General features: G+C 48.6%; 1 protein-coding gene and 1 pseudogene across 2 annotated transcripts; both read left to right on the top strand.

Annotated features, from left to right (window-relative positions):
* The first annotated feature begins 634 nt into the window (after positions 1 to 634).
* LOC119231527 (mortality factor 4-like protein 1) lies at positions 635 to 1,263 on the top strand (annotated as a pseudogene).
* A 7,133-nt stretch (positions 1,264 to 8,396) lies between these two features.
* On the top strand, positions 8,397 to 20,383 carry TMEM11 (transmembrane protein 11). 2 transcript variants are annotated; one of them, XM_037493064.1, is made up of 2 exons: positions 8,397 to 8,671; positions 19,487 to 20,383. In XM_037493064.1, exons 1-2 carry the CDS (start codon positions 8,610 to 8,612, stop codon positions 20,001 to 20,003), a joined length of 579 nt encoding a protein of 192 aa, XP_037348961.1. In that variant the 5' UTR covers positions 8,397 to 8,609; the 3' UTR covers positions 20,004 to 20,383. The 2 variants fall into 2 exon arrangements, with proteins under 2 accessions (XP_037348961.1, XP_037348962.1); XM_037493065.2 differs by lacking the exon at positions 8,397 to 8,671 and adding an exon at positions 11,392 to 11,681.
* The last annotated feature ends 1,272 nt before the right edge of the window (positions 20,384 to 21,655 follow it).

Here is a 21,655-nt window from a genome sequence, read left to right as displayed (position 1 = left end):
AAGTCAGCTGACACTCTGATCTTGGACTGAAGGCCTCCAGAACTAAGAGAAATAAATGTCTGTGTTTATGCCACCCTCCACCCCCAGTCTGTGGCAGCCCAAGCTGACTAAGATACCTCCTCAGAGAAACCTGCCCTAAAGTAGTCCCTTCCCCACCATACTCCTAATTACTTGGCTGCATGGTCTGTTTGGCACTTATCTCAAATGATGGAATTTACACACCACCCTTTGACTAGACATCAGTTTCTGACAGCCCCTTCACTGGATCCCAGCACACCCCCTACCTGGGAGAGGGCTGGAAGGAAAAACTAGCAGGGCGTCCACTGTTGCCTGGTGAGGGGCCCCTAAAATGTTGTTAGAGAGGGACCTTGGAGGGGGAGCTAGACAGGACTGCAGCCATCCAGATGCACCCTCATTCCCCCCATCCGAGGTGCTCCCCCAGAACCATCTGTCCCCAGGGAAGGAGCGGGCGGTGAATTCACCTGCTTGGCTGAGGAAGCAGACCCAGGAGGGGGTCTCATTCTGGATACTGTTACACATTAAATCGATATGACTTCCCAGACACCTCCTGGCTATGGCCCTTTCTCAGATGTTCCCCATTTTGATGACGTGACAGAAACAGGGAGATCAGAAACAGCGAGAACTTCAAAAGCTAATCAGGAGCAATATGCAGAAGGGAAGATGAGAGGGGCCACCCCAGGAAAGAAGGTGTCTGCTCTGCAACAGAAAAATGTTGAACTGAAAATAAAAAAAGAACAAACGGACAACTCTTGCAAATGGAGATGATGGCAGTACCAGGGGCAACTCGGCCTCCTCAGCAGCAAAGGACCCTGAGCAGCTCCTACTGTTGAAAAATAAGGAAACATTCATGAGCAAAGTTGAAGTTAAAGTGAAAAACTCCTGAAGAACTAAAACCATAGCTTGCAAATGACTGGGACTTAATTACTCAGCCAAAGCAGCTCTTTTCTCTTCCTGCTGAGAAGGTGGATTCTATTCTAGAGGATTATGTAAATTACAAGAGCGAGAGATCTCCAGAAACACAGAAAATCTTGCAGCTCACCCGGGTGAGCCCATGTCCCAGGTATGTGAAGAGCCACAGCTGCTCAGGTTGTTTGGATAAGCTGGAGCCCCATGACCTGTACACTGCTGGTTGAGCAGAGCCTTGCTTTATTATGGAACTATCTTCCTGAGTTCCTCAAATACCAGGCAAGGAATTCTGAACCTCTCTGTTTAGTCCCAGCGATTATAAGTGGCCCCTCCTGAATGACAGGGGAAAGGGGTGTGACACAGCACTCACTCGTGCTGGGATCTCTGTAAACACAGTTTTGCTTTTAGTCCTTCCCGTATACTAATTATGTGCTTTGGAAATGTGTTTAACAGAATTGATGTTTTCTGTTAGATTTCAACAGAGAACATAAAAGAGGTCACAGATCCTTTTTTCTTTTTTGTTGTTTTCAAAGCTGTATTTAATGATGAGGAAGGGAGAGACATACTATAGTGGGTTGAAGCTGCTTTTGTATGCTGATGAGCTTATATGTTTGACACTATGCACTTGTATTTTTTTTAAGATTTATTTATTTATGCATACAAGAGCTGGGTACAGGCCAGAGATGTGGGGGTGAGAGGATTCACCAGAGACAGAGTGGGGAGCAGAACAGGCAGACTGACTGAAATGCACTGCTGAGGGGAGCAGCGGGCAAGACAGGAGAGGTCTACTGCACCATGTGGGTTGCTCCCTGGCCCACCGGGGATGGAACTAGAGCTGCAGAGGCTGCGGATTGCTTTAAAGTGCAGTGCTTAACCCCTTGCGCCACCAGGGAGGCCGCTATGCACTTTTATAATATGTATTAAGGCTATCTGATAAAATGCTCTGATTGCTGTGTAACTGAATTGAAACACTCACCCAGTTGTGCTCTCTTTTTTTTAATGGTGCTTAAAGCAAAGAGCCCCTTTGCAAGTCATCGATGCTGTTCCTTAGGCATTTCTCTTTGCTCACATTATTGAAGAATAGTGGCTCGTTATGGTTTTCTATTTGTGTTTAATGTGAGCTTTAACGTGATAGATGTACTGCATTGTACAATTATAATTTTCTGAAAATTCCATATTTAAGGAATTGTTTTTCAGAGGTTCAATAACGTTTTTCATGTTTAAAAAATAAATAAATAAAAGGGGACTTTGTCTGTGGAGGGGTGGATACCCAGGAGCTGTGGCTTCCAGCCAGCCCCACTATGAGCCCAGGTGGGGGACTTTGTTTGAATTTCTCCATTTGTGAAATCAAAATACAAATAGATGTCTCATCTACCTTGAGGGGGAGGACAGCAAGTGCTGTGAAGTGAGCCATGAAAAGGAGGTACTATTACTAGCCAACCACTGTTGCCTTGTTCGCCAGGCCCAAGCTTGGCCCCACTTGCCCAGAACCCTCATGATATTAAACTGAGATTCCTGTACCCTGGGAACACTAGTCACCCCTCCGCACCCTGCTGTGTCTGCTCCCAGCCCTGAATTAGGGACTGGCCAAGTGGGGCCTTGGCCAGGCAGGGGCCTTGGCCTTTTATTTCCCAGGGTTCTTTCTGAACTTGGCACGGAGTAGGTGCTCAGCAAGGTCTGGTGACAAGCAACACATCTGCACAAATCTCTGTGACTTCCAACTGGCTCGCTGAACTTACTGACTGCTGTCGCCCCTCTGAGGGGGAACACAAAGATAAATTAGGGGCCACCTGCCTTACCCGGACACATGCTGTACAACTGCAGACACCTTTCTGTCTTTCAGGTAACAGGTCTGTGCTTTGGGTGCCTGGAGGCAACCCCTGGCCTTTCCCATGTCTGAGGTGGGACAGTGATCACCTGGAGAATGATTTGAGGCTCCCCAGGGACATCCTGCTGAGACACAGCTACTTATAGTTTGGCTAATGACCAGGCTTTTGCATCACTGAGCCAGCTTTTGTCTCAGCAAGTGGACAACATCTGCTGATAGGGTTTAGGATGGGCTGATTTCAGCTACCTATGGCTGTGTAACAAGCCACATGAAAATACAGTGGCATAATATAACAGCCATTTTATCTGCTTCTGAGATCTGTGGTTCAGATGGGCACAGCAAGGAAAGCCTGTCTCTCCTGTCTCTGCTCCTTGACGCTGGGGCTGCAGCTGGAACACTTGGAAATCACACTGGCGAGGCTGTGGGCACTGGCACCTATGGCTGGTGGGAGTGGAGGGTGGTTCAGTAGTTTTCAAAAAGACAAGAGCTCACACCCTTTGACCCAGCAAGTTCTCTCCAGGTAATGGGGCCACAGTTTATGTGCACACGGGCTCTAGGAAGTTGTGCAAGCCTATTTATTGCAGCGTGCTTTGAAATAGTGTAAGCTTATTGGGAGAGCAGTTATTTATGGCAGATCCAAACACGGAATGCCATGTAGTGGTAAAACAAATCAGATGTGTGTTGACAGAGATCGCCAAAGTACAACTAAGTGAAAAACACACAGAGCAGTGTGTGCGGTTTGCACCCTTTGGGTAAAAGAAAACAGCTGTTTTAATACCCGTGTATGGGTTCTCTGTTAGCATACATAAGGAACGTTCCAGTGCCACCTCTGGAGGGTGCTGAGAACTAAGTAATGAAAAGACAGGGTAAGATAAACTTATTTTTACTGCATAGTTTTGTAAGTTGATGCAACTATACTACATATTCTGATTTAAAATTCAACTTTTAAAATGCTCATCTTTGAAGCTTTTAATAATAATTTCAAAGTTTCATCAGAAATAGTGTCCCAAAGATAAGTTTGGGGAAGATTTGCCTGTCTTGAATGCCTGCTATGTGTTATGAGGCATGAGAATGGGCTTGGTTTATTGAGCACATACTCAGCTAGGTCAGCCCTTCAAGGAAGCCCATGCATGCCCGGTATGTGCCTCCTTTATCCCACACTTGCCTTTCTAGACTCTTCTCTGTGGTCAAGATTAGAAGTCAGTCAACTGCATTTCCTAGACTCCCTGATTCTGCCCCTGGGGAGCCCTGGCAAGGGTTCAAGAGATGGAGAGAGGCAAGAACCATTCAAGTCCCTGGCTTCTGGTGGCACTTCAGGCTAGAGTGGCGGTAGCAGCTATGTACAGTAGTATCCCCAATCAATGTGGCTCCAGGCTCCTGCTTAAGTAGTAGGAATCTGAGTTTTTCTGGGAAATACTATTTTGCCTGTTGTTCCTCCAGCCTCAGGGACCAGAGCTCCCCCCTCCTAATACTAGTCTGTGGGTGTCCTATTGCCTGTCTGCTTCCCCTGCCCTTCCAACATCTCTGCAAAAGAAGGCCCTGTATTAAATTCCTTCTCTTTAAAATACCTCAGATGGTCTGCTTTTCCTAATTAGACACTGACTAATATAGGTAAAATGATTTCCATTTTAACAGTTGAGAAAACTGAAACTCAAGTAGAGGAAGTGACTTAACTAAGGCAAACCCAGCCCCTCTATTCAGCACCATGCCCCACCCACCCTGGTCCTGGCACTGGAACACACCGGCTCATTTAAACCCCAGAGTCTTCACATGCGTTATCTCTGTGCAGGGCTTTCTTTCTCTAGTTCTTCACATGCTCACTCTTTCTCTTCAAATGTCCTTCTCTTTCAAAGATGACCTCTTGAAAGAGCTTCTCTGACCACCTGTAATAACCAAGTCACTCATTACATCATCCTGTTTACCTTCTTCTTAGTGTTTACCACTCTCTGAAAATATTTACTGAGTTTTTTATCCCACTGGACTATAAAGCCCACAGGACCAGGCACAATGTTTGTCTTGCTAACTGCTGTGTCTCTGGCTTTTGAGACTGTCTGAAAGAATGATCAGAAAGTGTGGTAAAAGAAGTGGTAGGTTATTTTTGAGTACACGCTAACACCTGCTTTTCCCACTGGCTGCTTCTCTGCCAGTTCAGAAGTCTCAACAGAAGACTTTGTTTATTTTGCCTCTTAAAATCATGGGTATGGGACAGTCAGCTAAAAGCTCTTAGAGTGGTCGCCACTCTCACTGCATGGGGACACGCAGACATCCAAGGAATTCTAATCTCCACCATCAGGTTGTGCTGTCAGTAGGTGCTCAGTGACCACATGCTGAGTAAGTCAACTACCAAGGAATCTTCTAGGAGATGTCTGTGCACAGTGGTCAAGAGGTAACATTCTGTGGGGCTAGCTCAAGTCTGCAGATTGAAAGCAGTAGAGTCTGCTGAATTCATTCTCAGAGGAATCAAGAACCCCATTCACCTAATCCTAACATCTGTTGACCACAAAGGGAAGTTTATGGCACCGGTAAGATCTCTCTCTCTCTTCTTCCATTATCCAGGGAAGTGCAGCCATCAATGCTACCATCCATTTTCTAGGGAGGGCTTGGAGTCTGTGACGTGGCTGCTCTCCACGAATTGACAGACTATGGGCAAGATTACTCTTCAGCGGGTCCTAAAGAATGGGTGGGGGGACAACCTTTCAGTTGTCCTCAGCCCAAAAGAGCGAACACCCAGCTCCTCTGGCTTCTCCTTCCTCAATTTCCCTTCCTACTCTTTGGTCATAGCCACCATATTGTCTCTCTTTACTTGAAGCTCTGGTGTTCAGGCTCCATTGAGATTCGCCTCCCACAAATCGACGGACCCTGGCTGTGGCTACCCTACTGTGAGTTGTGAAGCACAGGAGTGATCTCTCAGATGCCCGTGGCCCAGAAGTGCACACACCTAGCTTTCTCTCTAGGCTCACTTATCTCTCTATAGAAGCCCCACTCCCTTTTCCCTTACCCTTGGAAAAGACACTAGCTCCCAATCCGATTCTTTTGTGTTCAAACCAGGTTTATTTAGGCTCTTAAAATCATGGGTATGGGACAGACAGCTGAAAGCCGTTAGAGTGGCTGCCAGTCTAGAAGGCTCCTGTGACAGGAAAAGCTGGTTTGCATCCCAGGTTACTTCTAGTCCCACCAGTTGGAAGACAAAGGGTGTGATACTATAGGAACTCATCTTAAGCATTTTAGCAGGAAACCTTGCTCTTTTGTCTCTTTTCTCTGTGTGGTGAACTGTCCACTTTTTTGGTTTCTCTGTGACCCTCATTCCTTGGTTTCCTCCACTGCTACAACCTCTGCCATCAGCCTAGAACCCTGAGGTGCGATTTCATTTGTTCCAGTTCCAGGAGAAATTAAAGCTGTAACTGAGGTCATTAAACTCCAATTTCTTCTCTGAGCAATAGTGGGACCAAACTTCCCACCCCTTGGAGTCTCCAGGAAACACTATCTATACCTACCTCCAGAACCAGCAGCATTAGCAAGTTGAGAGGCTAGCATTAGGGAGACCATATCCTAGGCCTCTTGGTAAAGAAAATTCTATACCCTGCTCTAGCCTGAAGCAGTTACAAAACATGAACTGCCTCCCTTCAGCTCCCACAAATGATTTTGGGCTGAATATGGCCAGGGGTGGGGGAGTGGAGTTGATGGAAGCTTAAGAGTAGAAAATTTAGGATGGACGTTTTCACAAGAGCAAAAACTAGAGATGGGAGTAGGGGCAATTAATTAGTCATTAAACTGGCTATGGAAGTTTCCAGGAATCAGAGGTGAGGTCAGAAAGGATTATCTGTCATTACAGAAAACCAATCCAACCTGACCTCAAAGCAATAAAATTCCACAAAGGAATGAATCCCCCCAAAGTACACTGTATGAGGATGCCCTTTGCTCTGGCAAAATGCAGACCTTGTTTTTAAGACCACCTGCCTGTGTCTATGCAGGTATCTCTTTTTTCTCTTTCCTCACCATGTGCTGCTGAAAAAAAAAAAAAAATTATCACTTTCTTAGGGTTGTTTTGACGATAAGGTGCAATCACTTTAAACATTTAAGTCAGAGCTTGCATGTCATAACTAACAGTTGTTGTATAAGCAGCCCCAGATCCAGAAGTGTGGGGCTATTCTAGAATATCTAGAAATCCTTAGTCACCACACTGGTCCAGAGAAAACAGACCTATCTATAGGTAGCAACTGGGAAACAAGATCATTGCTCAGAGGTCTCTAACATGTGTGTACATTGGCAATTGTAAGCAGGGTGGTATGACCCAATGGGAAAAGTAGATAATTTTAAGGGATCAGAGCGATCCAAGGTTTTGAACCATCAAAGGTGGTCTGGAGAGAAAGGCATTTTAGACAAAGCACAGACCGTCTAGAGACCCACAGTCCTTGGAATTTGCTAGCCTGGCAAGTTCCGAGCAAGAAAGGGAGGCAGGTGAAACTGGGAAGGTAGGCAACCTCCCAGCTATGGAGGGGCTTCTAGATTGTGTTAAGGAGTTTAAACTGCCTCCTGTAGGTAATAAGTGCCTATAGGAATGTTGAAGTATTTGAAACTTCTGGAGAATGAGCTGGCAGAAAATCTGAGGACTCAAGGAGTTACTTCTACACCTACCAGCTCTCCTCTGGTTTGAGAGTTCCCATTTCAATCATCAGGCTCGTTTCCGCCCTGTGCTTCTTTCCATCTCTGAATCTGGAGATTTTTGGCATGCGTTGCTTAAGTATTCATGCATCCAACTACTACGTCTAGCAACATCGTTTGTGGAAAGCATGTGCAGGACTAGAAGTTCAAAAACTGAAAATGACCCCCACAAATAACCCATAGGTCTGTGGGAGAAGTGTCTAGGCATGACAGTGTTGCCGCATCCATTGACTCTTCAAGGTGCATCGAGGCTGGGAAGCGGCAAGGCTCCCATCAGGTTGGAGGGTGCTCAAATATAACCTCAAAGACACTAACATATGAGACTGTGCACATCAGCGCTGCCAGGACAGGAGTGGGGTGTTTGGCAGGGTCTGAAGGGGGCCTAGTGGACCTATCTTTCTCTCTATCGCAGAACCCTACTCCCTTTATAGCAATGATCACATGCTGTAGTTCTTTGTTGCTTTCAGGCTCTCTCCTCCAACAGTCTGCAAGCAGGAACCTCAGCGTCGGGAACCGTATGTCTGGCGTCCCAAGTATTCTGGAGTCCAGAGAATTTTGGGGAATGGAGCGGGAGTAGCAATCGCCTCTAAGAAAGGCCCGACAGCGCCTCCCGCTCCCCCCCCCCCCACCCCGTGACCTTATTGGGCCGAGGCTGTGAAGGGCAGGTGGGGCCGCCTTCGCGGAGGGCTATGCCTCAGGGCCGGGTGAGAGGGCAACTGAGCTACCAGCGTGAGCAGGCCCGGAAAGCGACGTGCAGGAGGCTCAGAAAGCGTGGCAACCCCTCGGCGGCGGCGGGACGCCTTCGCGCGGCGCTCTGGGAGTTGTAGGCACTTTACTTTTCCCGCTCCTTCAGCTCCTTACTCTCGAACCCAAGGTCTTACAAGAGGATGGGAAAGACTGTAATTCTATGTTGGAACTTCGGAGATTTTCATTTCTAAAAAGTGTCCAGAATAAGACTCTTCCCCGGGTGTCCCCTTTACGCTCGGCCCCGTGTGAGGACTACATTTCCCAGGCGAGTCCGAGGAGGCGGGCTTCCGGAGCGCGATGCATTATGGGCATTGTAGTCCTTTAGGGCTCGATTACCTGTCACAGAGCTTTCCCGGGAGGCGAATTGGACTACATTTCCCTTCAGCCCGCCGGCTATCCCGAGGCCGCCTTGGCGCGAGACATTTGCGAGCAGAGTGTCTCCAAGATGGCCGCTTGGGGAAGGAGGCGTCTTGGCCCGGGCAGCAGTGGCGGCAGCGCCCGAGAGAGGTGAGATCCAGGGACTTGCTGCCGCACCAGGGCGGGTGACTCAGAAGTCGGGAAGCCTCTGGGCTTCCTGGGGCTGCAGCGCTCTCCCTAACTTAGGCCCCGGGCTCTCTCTATCCGCCCGCCCTCTCCGTCCCCCTGCCGGGCACGAGGGATTCCAGTCCGGGCTGATCCGGGGTCCCGGTGGGAGCCGGCGTCTGCTCTAGTCCGGCCGAAGCGGCCTCTGCCGAGGGCTCTGGGAAGGAGGTGATGGCGGGGCCGGGCGAGTCCCTTCCGGACTGGCGGAGTCCTAGTCCGGACTTGGCCACTTGGAGGGGACCGGGGCCCGCAGGCCTAAGGGACCTGGTTAGCTCTCGGTGGTCCCAAGGGTGTCCGAAGCTCCAGCCTGCTTGGCCAAGCGCGTGGAGTCTTGGCTGCGGCCCCTTGGCGTGGCGAGGAATGGCTCCTGGGAGGGAGAAGGAAGGGGCAGCTTGCACAGAGCGGGCCAGCTTCGGGAAGGGCAGTGAGGTCTACTCGTTTATCAGGGGGAGCTTTTACTCTCTCCAGTGTGTCTATCAGGCCGAGAGTAGACCGCTTCCTTGAGAGGTGGATTTTGCTACCTTTTGAGGAATCGCTGCGAGCTCCCCTGCCGTGGAAGTCCTTTAAAGTGACCTTTCCTAATGAATGGTTTGTGGGTAGAAGCTCGGAGCTTTTTTTTCCCGAAGGTGGATCTCGATTTGGAGAACTGATTTCTAAAAGATGAGTTTGGAGTAGTTTTCGTATTGAATGTACAGTTTTGGAAAACAGTGTCACCTAGTAGAAGCTGTTCAGCCACTAGAAGTTTAGAAAAGGATGTGTGTTGGTGGAATCACCCTTATTAAACTGTCCTGTCCATTCTGTTACTGCTTGGTTGCTACAGCAAAGGTCAGCAAGAAAGGAAAGTCTTATGTTTGCTTTTTTCGTCTTCTTTTGGATGAGGATGGTTAAGCAGAAACAAAAAAATTGTTTTTCTCTCAACTACTCTGCATTATTCCCTTTCTTTGATTCCATCACATACTCGTTTCTGTTGCTTGTAGATGGTTTTTCTAGCCCAGAAGATTCTTTCTGTTTGGCAGTTGTGATAGGCCCATTTAGCCTGCATTTTATTCTTGAGCAGAGTTAATCTAACATTGTCCATTCTGCACGTTCTCTTCAGAAAAGCATTGAATAGCAAACAGATATTTTTGTTTTTCCAACTCCCACCTGATGTTTCTTAAACAGATCAGACTCTAGAAAGAAGTGAGCTTTGATGTTTACAAAAGGCCTTAAAAACTAGCAAGCACTTTAAAGATCTTTAATGCAAGCATAAATCCTTTGCTAATTGGAGAGAACCTGTTTAGAAAATTGTAAAGTATCAAAGAGAGTCATTCCTCTATTGGTTAAAACAACCGAAAGGGCCAAGTGCGGATGCTCTAGACAGTATAAAGGGGACATGCCAGCAAAAATTAAGCTTTTGCTGATCTAAGATCTAACTTAGATGTTGGGTTTTTTTATCTCCTTGGTTTGAGAGAAATGTTCAAAACTGAATTTACAGACCAGCATATTATAGGCCAAATGCAGTCCTTGCCTCAATTTAGAGAGGAATTTAATGTAATTGCCAACACTGTAAATGGAGAGATTTCACATAAAACTCTCCTTTAACAACTGAGAAGTGACCAGCTCATTTTGATCAGGGCCAGTGCTCTCTAGTTCGTTCTTCCTCACCTAACAACTTGACTCATCAAAGCTATGGTTTCCTTAGGTTGCCTGGAACTGAAGGTTTCCCTAGAGGTGCAGATGATGTTTGTCATCTGAGAGTGGGGCATCTGGTTCTGTGATGTAGGTGGCACCAGCAATCTTCCTTCCGTATAAAGGGTGGTCCGCCTGTCAGACCACCGCCTTAGCCAACGCTGTCAGAGGAGTCATTTGCCCGAACTTAGTTTTCCTAAGATCCTCCCACTGAGCAGGGAGGGAATGGAAACATAACCAGGGCCAGCCAGCAACTTCTGGGCACACCTCCATTCCTGCTCAGTTGGTGGGACGACTGTTTGGGTGGGGCAGGTTGGATTAAACCATAAGTTATGAGGCACAGGAGTATTACTGGCTCTTATGACTGAAATAGGCTATTTGTGACTCTCTTAAATGACTGTTTTATGTCACCTTTGTGCTGACCCCAATGTCAGCACCTCTTTATAAGACCACTTTCCCCAGTTGTTTGGACATCATGGTTGGAATCTGCTTTGCGCTGATTCTGAAGGACAACATTGTCTGTGTTGGGGCAGAGACTGGCATAGAGCAAGGTTTTGGGCAAACTTTGCAGGTTTGCTAGTGACTGCAAACTCCAGAAGCACTCCTTAGATTTAAAGACTCTACCTGCTGCTAGATTGGCCATGGGAATTACTGTTGTCATCTGTGTATTAATGATGGTCCTGCTTAGGGCTTCATTACCTGTTCTCGAATCTACAGCTGTGTTAATTCAGTAGCCACTAGCCACATGGTGCAATTGTATTTAAATGAAGTGAAATGAAAAATCAGCACCTGTGTCATACTAACCACATTTCAAGTGCTTGTAGCCACATATAACTCACAGTTATAGGACATTTTCACCATTGTAGAAAGTTATATGACAGCACGTTGCTGGTCTAGACTGAAATAGGAGAGGGATGGAAGTAGCAAAATGATAGCTGCTTGCATGTTGATTTTTCTCTCCACTCCATTAAATCTAGGGAATCAACAGTGTTTGTAATGAAGAACATCAGACTCTGAGCTGTAACCTGAATTCTTGTCCAAAATTCAGCACACTGGCAGCAAGCACACGAAACAGATTGCCACTTGTCCTGTCGGCGTCTTTGAGACAGACTTGCCCATCTAGGAAGGCACAGTGCAGGTATCTGTGTGTTTTGCCACTTGGGTGCCAACCCGGACCGGCTCACAGACAGTCCTCCTGTCCCACTTGGGCTGCTGTCTTCACTCTCTTGGGGCCCCTGAGCGTCTGAGTCTCCATGGTTGTTGGAATGTGAGTACAGCTGTGTGAGCTCGGCTCCTGTTTTTCCCCTCATGTGAAGATGTACCTGATCTACTTCTGGTCCTGATGCCAGGCAACAGCACTGTTTAGAGGCCTGGGGCACTCAGAGGGCCAGTGCACTGGACTAAATGCTTGGGTATTAGGGTGAAATTACTTTTTGTGGCTTTCCATCCCTAGCTTGGGCAGCTGTCTGCTCTAGCACATTTAGACACTTGGTTCCGTGTGGTTACTTCCACATCATTCTGTGCCATGCTTTGTTCTCCAGGATTTGCTCCTCCTCTCGGACAGCTTTGCTTTAATCTGTGACTTGGACAGCCGTGGTCCTGGAAGCCAGTGGAGGATTTAGTTCCCACTCCAGCTCAACAGATGACCCACAAGCCATGTAGGCAGGTTGGCTCATATTCCTGGGGTGATAGCAGCGCACATTCTCAGCTGTCCTTTCTTTTTAGAGCTAAGGAACCTTTTTAGAGGCTTGGGGCATTTTCTTTCTTTTGAGAGGCACCCTTTCTGACTCTCCCACCTCATGGGCAACACAAGTACAGTATGTGCACCCCAAACTGTAGGTATGTAGCCCTACGGCATGTAGGGTTCTGCTCAGCAGCTCCTGGAAAATGAAGTCCTACAGTTGGAGCACACGTTTGATCCCAGAAGTTGCATATTGTAGGTTAGAGTCTGCTGGAATTCAACCCTTTTGGCATGAACCTGCCCTAACCTTATGGGATGAATTTCCATCATCCTGATTGACACTAGCAATCTGGATTCTAGCAACAATAACCTGTGCCACAGTGGTTTTGTCCTTCAGGTTACACCCCAACTTTCTGAAGAAGGGAGGGAAGAGCTTGTGTCCAGGAAAGTGGTAAGGGGTCAGGGGCCACACCTGTGGGTGTACATGGCTCCTGTGAGTGAGGGCAGTGGGAAAAGGTAGTTGTCTCTCTGATTTGCAGACAAACCCCATTCTGCCACCACTGCAGCACTAGGAGAGCTGGACCTTTGTCCCACTGGACACAGGAGACGCTGGCTCAGGGCAGCAAGGAGTTGTGCCCTTGAACACAAAGCCAGTGAGTAACTGAGAGGGAATTTGAATCCAGGCTTCCCGACTCCCACATTTGGTGCACTGTGTTCTTGTTCCAAAGCAGAAGAGCTGCTGGGTTAGCAGAATACCGAGGACAGTATCTGGTGCACAGCTCTCTGATACAGATGAGGATGCCAGGGCGCCCCCGGGAAGTGCCTCGGCCTACCTGGAATTTCCTCGATATTTGGGACTACGTGCCTGTGCCTTTCTGTCCTCACTGGCCTTCCAGTCAACAGAATAGACTTGTACCGCTTAATCTTTTGACTTTTCTTTGGTTCCCAAGGGAGCAATTTTTGGTTAGCCAAAAGTGGATTTTCGTAGACCTGGAAGTGGGGGTAGACACAGGGTCTGGCACCTCACACATAATAGATGAGCAAGTGACCACATTTAGCCACTGGTGCTCTTAGTTGCTAGAATTGTTTCTCTCCCCCTGGTTGCACCCCAACCTTCTGAAGAGGACAGGGTTCCTTACAAACCTATTTCCACTAACGTCTTTTGGGAACCACATGCAGATACAGTGTAGGCAGTTCTCTGCCTTCAAGGACCATGGCATCCATCTCCTTTTGTATTTCAGAAGGGAGCACACATTTCAGTCCTGCCAGTGAGCCCGGGGCCACTCAAAATGTGGGCTTGAGGCAAGTGCTGCGCCTCTACTGTTAGATTTGGTTCTTGTGGTTCTGGCCTGACCAGAAAACTACGGTGGCTTGCATGCAGGACATTTTGGCCTGTGTGGACTTGAGTCATCCAGAGGATGGACGTGTCCTCCTCCTTACTGTCCTGACTGCAGAGGTGAGAGGCCCTTCATCCTCTAGACATTGCCAGCGTCTGGATTTGCTGTGGCCATGGGCTTGGTCCCTAGGAGTGTGGGTTGCTCCTTGGGCTTCAGGAATCTGCTGGAGCTGCCCTACACCACAGCCTGCATTCCCAAGGGATTCAGGCTCCTTGAAGGAGGGCTTTTTTGGTTTTGTTTTTTAAACAAAAAGGCACATGTCTATTTATTTAAATATAGAAAAATATGAAGAAAAATTAAATTTAAAAGTCACCTGTTAGGCCACCATCCAAAACTCCTGTTAATCTTTTTCATATTTCTCCCCAGCTATTTTGTCTTGGATTTTAAAAAATGATATATTGAGCACATCAAAAGTATATTTCGAACATGTTGAGAAGTCATAAATTTACCATATGTCTGTCCCTCGAAAACATGGTAGACAAAAGCAGCCAGCCACAAACGAGCACGTGTCTTATGATTGCATTTCTATGACGAGTCCAAAATAGTCAAGTCCATGTTCAGGAAGTAGGTTGGTGGTTGCCAGGGACTGCTTCAGGCAGGGGGAGACGGTGATGAGGTTTCTTTTTGGTGTGATGAAAATGTCCTCCATTCTAGTGTGTTCATTGCCAGCCGGGTGAAATTGCTGAGCCATTGAACTGTTCACTCTAAATGGGCAGACTGTGTGGTATCTTAGTTCATGAAAGCTATTTATTTTTTAAAAGTACAAATCAAAACCACAATGAGATACCACTACTTCTCACCCATTTGGATGACTGCTGTCAAAAACAAAAGAGAAAATAAAATAGTGTTGGTGAGGATGTGGAGAACTTGGAGCCCCGTGCGCTGGGGTGGAGATGTGAAGTGGTGGGGCTGCTGTGGAAGGCAGCATGGCAGTTGACTGAGAACTTAAAAATAGAAGACCCTGTGACCTAACAATTCCACTTCTAGGTTTTTGTCCAAAAGAATTAAAAACAGACTCAAACAGGTCTGTTTACAACAGTGTTTGTAGCAGCGTTATTCACAATAGCTAGAGAGTAGCTTCTAGCAACAAGGACACTGAGCAACACCAGTGTCCATCACTGGGTGAGTGGAAAAAACAAAGTGCTCTGTCCACACGTTGGAATATTACTCATCCTTAAAAAGGTAGGAGCTTATGATTTATGCATGGTTTATACATGGATGAACCTTGGGGACATAATGGTGAATGAAATAAGTCAGTCCAAAAAAGGACAGATACCACACGATTCCATGGTATGCAGATCTGAAGTTGTCAGATTCATTGAGACAAAGTAGGATGGAAGGGTGGGAGTACTTAAATGGGCTCAGAGCTTTTAGTTTTGCCAGATGAACAGGTTACAGAGGTTGACTGCACAATATTGTGAATGTATTTAACACTGCTGAACTTCAAGATGGTTAAGATGGTAAATTTTATGTGTACTTTACCATAATTAAAAAAAAAATTAACAGTCCTGTATGCTCAGTGCTCCCCTTAAGTGGGAAACTAGCAGGACCAGGCTTGCAATCCTGGCCCGTCCCCACCGTCGGAGGCCAGCTTGCTCCTTGGTGGTCAGGTGCATTTCCTTGCTTATCTTCATCGTGCACAGAAAAACATCCCGAAAAACGTCCTTTGGCACTGTGTGCTTTTGGCTGGGTTGGGGCGGGAGGGTTCCTGTTCTGCTCTCCAGCTGTGCAGTATGCAGCTATGACACTGTTGCTGGTAGGGGATGCCACATGGATGTAATCTGTAGTCAGTAATCTTGTTGCTGCTGTGGACATTCTTGTGCAGCTTTGACTTTTGGGGAGGTATTTCCAGACTTTGAGGAGTCTCACATTTGAGACTATTGCTGTCATCCCAGATTCTTGGAGACACACTTTGTGATGGTGCAGGGAACCCCAGGGACAGATGCTGGACAGGCCGCCTGGCGTGCGCACAGGGCGCCCAGATCCATGAAGTGGCCTTCTAACTAGAAAGCCGGTTCTACCTTATTCCTTTGACTGCTCCCCAGAGCCTCTTCAGTTCGCTTCAGACCTGGAGAGACGAGGGCCTCTGGTGACTCTGGGTGAAGGCACAGGGGGAAGTGAATACTGCACCTCCAAGTACATGTGACCCTGAGGTGTGTCATCATAGTCATTCAGTCTAGCTCAGACAGGTCGATGCTCCGCTTCACGGGCTAGTTAAGGACCCAACATGTGAAGTGATCTCAGTACTTTCAGCGGGTATTTAGGAGAGAACGCTCTTCCATCAGTTCCAGAGAACATGCCAGATTCAAAAGGTTCAGAAGTCATTTAGTGAAATGAGAATCTCCTTTCTTTCCAGAGCCATTCCATTCCCCTCTCCAGTGACAACGATCATTCTCAGGTCTTTGCAAATCCTTCCAGAAAAGCCTAACAGGCTTTTCCCTTAGTTGGGTTACCTTTGACTCAGAAACAAAAACCCAGGAATACTTGGGGCCAGTGGATTAACTAGGACTTGGCTGCAAGGTTTCTGCAGTAAAGGAAGTCCAGCAGTGCATATCACCTGCACCGAACTGAATGAGCCTTCCCAGTGGCTTATAAAACCTAAGGTTGTGGGGCATATGGCCCCCTGCCCCAGTCAATGGAGAGTGTGGGTGCTGACTGCTGGGTGGAGTGGCTCCATCACAAGGTACCTCCTGCTTGGGTGTGTCCTTCCTTGTTCGTCCGTCTGGGGTCCTGGGAATCTGCTCCCTTGCCTAGACTTCGGTTTTGTCCTTTCCAGTAAAAACTAAGAACCCTACTCCTCATTTGGGTGTAGTTTGTTTGCAGCATCTCCTGCTGAGCAACCTCAGAGGTTTCCATCTTTGAAGGGCCCCTGGGAAGCTCCTGAATTGTGACTTTGTGCTTTCGGAGTGTTGGTTCAACAAGGATAGATAGGCATGGGTTTACATCAAGGCGGGAGCTCTAGGAAATGATGCATACACTTCAGCAGGCTTGGGGGGTGTGTGTGGGGGGGGCTGAGCACACCTATGTCTATACACAGTCCTCACCCTGTGTTGGTCACAACTGCCTGAAGCCCAGGGCAGGGGGTGGAAGCTGTAGATCAGGTTTTTGACTCCTGTGCAGTTGGGGTGACACCAGCAGTCAGAGGTGCAGAGGGTGCTGGCCTCTCCTTCCAGGCCTGGTGGGCATGGAACACAGCTACTCATCTGTGTTAACAAACCACACCTTGCCCACGAATGCCTGCCTGAGGAACCAGAGGGAGCCGCCCAGGATGGGATGGGGAAGGTGGGGGTGGAAGGTATGTGTGCTGCTAGGTGGGGCAGCAAGGAGCTGGGGTGGGGAGGGGATGGGGTGAGGCAAGGTGAGTCCCCTGATGGTTCTGAGAGTTGCCTAATTTGGGTGCTGGGGTTCAGCTGGCATCTCCCTATTCAGCATAACTATTGTTTTCACTTGCCCCTGATGCTGACAAGGTGTCCTCTGGCCTGGTTTTGATAGTCAGCAGAACACACTACTGACTCGGAGGTGACTCCTTCAGTTCACAAGTGGGTGCAGGACTGGGCCCTTCCTCACTCTCCCTCCCTCCGCCCCTCTTGGCTAATGAGCCTCAGAACACAAAGGAGACTTTGGACCAGGAATGTGCCAACCTTGGATGCCCCTTCCCCGTCCTTGCACACTTGGGACAGTCAGCCATTACCAGGGATGTGGGCTTCTCACGACCACATAGAAACAGCCCTCCGTTTACTCAGGTAGAGAGAAACCCTGCCTCTATGATTTGTTTTGTTTGCTAAAAGTGCCTTTTATGTGATGCATCCGCCTGGGAGTAGTAACTCAGTGACCTCCCTCTCACCCCTCTGAATTAAAACCAAATGGAGAAACTCCATGGAGCCCTTCAAAGGGAAAAAATCTAGCTTTTCTTGTCTCATAAACTTCCGGTGGGTTCTTACAGAAACAGCCTGTTCACTTGTCCCGGATACAGCCCTGACTGCAGTCCCGGGAGCAGCTCCTTTGGCAGTGTCCTGTGTGGAGGAGGCTCTTGTCTGACCCTGGGGAGTGATTTCTCCCGGTGTACAGTTTAATTAGGGCTTGTGATTTAATTAGGAGGCTCCCCTGCACCCAGCTGAATTACAGTTACTTTCTCAGGATAGAGTCCCTTTGTCTGAGTCCCAGCCCAACATCTTGTTACATTGGCTTCCACCTGGGAGCAGAGGCCCTGGGGGCCCTTCCCTGGGGATACTCCTCCCATACACTTTGGTTCTAAATTGACCACAGGAGAGCCATAATCAGTCACTTATTCCCCACTGAAACCGGCCTCTTAGCTTTCTTTGTTTGCTAAGGTAGCTTTTACAGCTCGTGGCAGGCTGGAGAGCAGGGCAACCTTAATGTTGAATCAGAGGTTCTGGGTTCACCTTGTTTTAAAGTCTTCCCTGGTCACTAATGTTTGGTCGTTGACTGGGTAGTTGAGCCTTGCTCCCCTGTGACTCCCCAGAATGGCCACCTGGGTGGGTGGGTGGGGGGGTGTGTGTGTGTATGTCGAAGACAGGAGGAGACAAGGGCTTTTATGTCTGAGCGCTTAGGGCCCTGCTTCTTGGTGGCTGTCAAAGGAGCCTGGTTTCTGTTAAGGACAGTCAATAGCTCAGGACCTGAGTCAGACCAGCTAGAGATGGGGTGGGGGGCTGCTAAATAGAAGGCCCTGCCTTTCAGAGGTGTGTGACAGAAGGAGCCTCTCACAGCACCTTCTGGAGTTGTGTTGGTACTGTGGTTACGAACTAGATCCAGCCTCAAGGGCTGAGTCACCCAGGGTCCCTGTCAGGTGGGATAAATCAAACTTTGTCATCAAATGAATCGACAAAGCAAAACTGGGAGAAACAGCGTGGAGGTACAAGACGACCTGCACAGGCTGAAACAGGCCAGGTGGAAAGGGCGCGCATGTACACGTCTGCATTTAGCTTTGTCTGTTGGGGATGTGAGAAGCATCTGCTCTGGGTGGAAAGTTTGTGCCAGAATGCCACAAACTGAGCTGCTGAAAATGCCCTCTTGCCTGTAGTCACTGCTGGGGCTGTGGGCCTTCTGCTGGGGAGGCTTGTGTCACTCTATCCGGGGGACCGGTGGAGCAGCTCAGCCTTTTGAGGCGGGTCTTTGTGAACAGTATTTCCTGTGTGAGTGAGAGAAGCATTTACTAGCATTAAGTAGAGTTCTGGAGAACGGGTGGGGCTGGGAACCTTCTGCGGGTACCTGCAGCCATGTACATGCTCACATTTTGTGAGCCTCACCGTCACTGCTGTTTTCCAGGTGCTGTCTTTTCTTGGTTAAATCAAAGAACTTTTTCTAAGTTCTGGTGGTGTTCGGGGCTGGTGTTCCTGGGGCTCTTGAGCTCCTTGCTCTGGCCCTTTTCAAGCCCCTGAAAGAGCCCTGGGGGCTGCCCTGCTGACCTGGGAAGACCTTGGGGGCTTTGTGTGACTTGTCCTCCCATGAGGCCCAGAGGAATTTTGTTCTTGGGCACCCAAGGCAGAGGGCCTGGGGTGGGTACTTGTGAATGTTGCAAAGGGCAGGTGATTAGCAATCTCTCTCTCGGTGATCTGCTGGTTTCCAGTGAAAAATCCTCCTGTACTTACCCTGATTAACAAGAGCAGATTTCATCCTGTCAGCCTTGGGCTTCTGTTTGTGTTCACACTGCTCAGGGCTGGGGCTGTTGTCATTTTTTTTCTTTGCACTCTTTTGGTAACTCACAGGTCTGAGTTGGGCCCGGCTGAAAATCCTGTAGATTTTCAGCATCTTAAAGATTGGGGTACTCCTTTTCCTTTGTCTTTTTCTATTTCATTCTTTCATTCACTCAGAAAAAAAAGTCTTTTCTGATTATCGGGTGTGTTGGGGCCTAAGGCAGATAATCACCTAAGTTAAAGTTGCCCTCAAGCCCATCTCTGCCTTACCTTCGGCGTCTCAGCAGAAAAACAGTAACTGCCCGGGCCTAACTGTTCTCTCCCTGCCCTCCGTCACCAGGGTGAGCTTATCGGCCACAGACTGTTACATCGTGCACGAGATCTACAATGGGGAGAACGCCCAGGACCAGTTTGAATATGAGCTGGAGCAGGCCCTGGAAGCCCAGTACAAGTACATCGTCATCGAGCCCACCCGCATCGGCGACGAAACTGCCCGCTGGATCACCGTGGGCAATTGCCTGCACAAGACCACCGTGCTGGCAGGCACCGCCTGCCTCTTCACCCCATTGGCACTGCCCTTAGATTATTCCCACTACATCTCCCTGCCTGCTGGCGTGCTGAGCCTGGCCTGCTGCACCCTCTATGGCATCTCCTGGCAGTTCGACCCTTGCTGCAAGTATCAGGTGGAGTACGACGCCTATAAACTGTCCCGCCTGCCCCTGCACACACTCACTTCCTCCACCCCAGTGGTGCTGGTCCGGAAGGACGACTTGCACAGAAAGAGACTGCACAACACGATAGCACTGGCCGCCCTGGTGTACTGTGTAAAGAAGATTTACGAACTCTACTCCGTATGATTTCAGTAGAACAGGGAGAGAAGCAAACAACCCAGCCATGAGAGACAACAGAGTATTCAGATTGCCACAGTAACATTTTTCTCCGTGAGTCAGCGGAGCCTGGGAAGGTGTTTGGTTTAATACTTGTTATTTTAAAAAAATAACACAGATCACAAGTGTACCGAGGGTTTTTTTCAACTCATTACACTAAGATGTGGGTTTCTGTAACCCACGGGGGTCTGAGGCTGTGGAAGTCTGACTGGGCAGTGGAACCTGGACGGAAGCAGCGCTACTGAGGGGGTGTGGACGTGCTTGGGAGGGGGGTCTTTAAATATATTGTTTAACTGTACCATTCAGAGCCAACCAGAAGCTGTTGACCATTAAAATTATGAGAATTTCAACTCCAGGTGTCGTCTTGTTCCATGACTGCCTGCAGCTGCTGCCGCAGAGTCTGCCCTGGCTGGCAGCATGCACAGGGAAGCCTGGCACCGTGGGAGTCACCATGCACAGCGAGAACAGGCCTTTGGATGGCACGCGTGGCCCTGGGGTCAGACTAGAGCAGTCTCGTTTCTCACCTGGGCCTTGTTTCCAAGGCCAGCACTGCTCAGTGTTGCTTGAGGGACTTGGTGGGGTAAGGTGACGAGGATTTTAGGTCCCTGGGTTTCCACACGTGGAGGACTCTTGGGACCTGGGATCTCCTCTCCAGAGAGTCCAATTTAGGACACAAACTTTTTTCTTGAGCACCGAAACTGTCTGATGGGCCCAGATTTCTTTTCTTTTTTTTATTTAATTCATCCATTTATGCATATAAGAGCTGCAGCAAAGGCCAGAGGCTGGGAGATGAGAGGACCCACCAGAGACAGAGGTGGGAACAGAGCAGGCAGAGCGATGGAAATAAACGGCTGCGGCGAGGCAGGAGAGGTCTGCTGCACCATGTGGGTTGTTCCATGGCCAGCTGGGGTATCGAACTCGTGCTGCGGAGCCTACGGACAATCTCATAGGTTGTGTCCCAACCCCCTGCGCCTCCAGGAAGGCCCAGGCCCTGTTTTCAACCTATTGCTATAGGCCAAGGGAAGCGCCCTCATAGCCCCCTCTGATCTCTCCAGAGTCTGCCCTTCCCTAACTGCAGTCTTCTAGACCCTTGCGCTCAGTCATCCCTGGAGAGCTATACAGACTTCTGATTGGCCCTCTGAAGAGGTACCCAGACTGATTTCTCATCTAATTAGAGCCTCCATTGGGGAAATCTGGTACTGGAGAGTAATGAAGGGGTGCAGAGAAAGGCATTCGGGGGTGACTAAGCCATTTTTTATAGGGAGATGATCCAGAGCTTTTAAAAAATTTCAGAAAGGACCTGTGGTCCACAAGGAGTTTGAGAAACTTTAATTCCAAGGGCCCTAGAGGGACTACTAATGACTGATTTGAGTGCAGGGTGGCCAAGTGGTGCTGGGTGCACGCTACTGTTTGTTTACACGGCAGCCCGGCCATCTGGAACAGGGGTAAGTTGGTAGTGATCCCAGACAAACAAACCTCCCTTCTGCTGCCATGCCCACAACCCCATCAGGCTGTTGAGCCCGTGGGGTGAGATTGATAGGTGTTTTTATACCATCCAGGATTTGTAAAGGGTGCCTCAAGCTCTACTTGCTTGCAAATCAGGTTTCATGGGGAGGTGACTG

This window comes from Talpa occidentalis, unplaced genomic scaffold (genome assembly GCF_014898055.3).
Source record: "Talpa occidentalis isolate TD23 unplaced genomic scaffold, MPIMG_talOcc4v2.1 talOcc4.7, whole genome shotgun sequence".
NCBI classification, from domain to species: Eukaryota; Metazoa; Chordata; class Mammalia; order Eulipotyphla; family Talpidae; genus Talpa; species Talpa occidentalis.
Note: the sequence above shows the minus strand (reverse complement) of the source record. Positions and strands in the feature narration are given on the sequence as shown.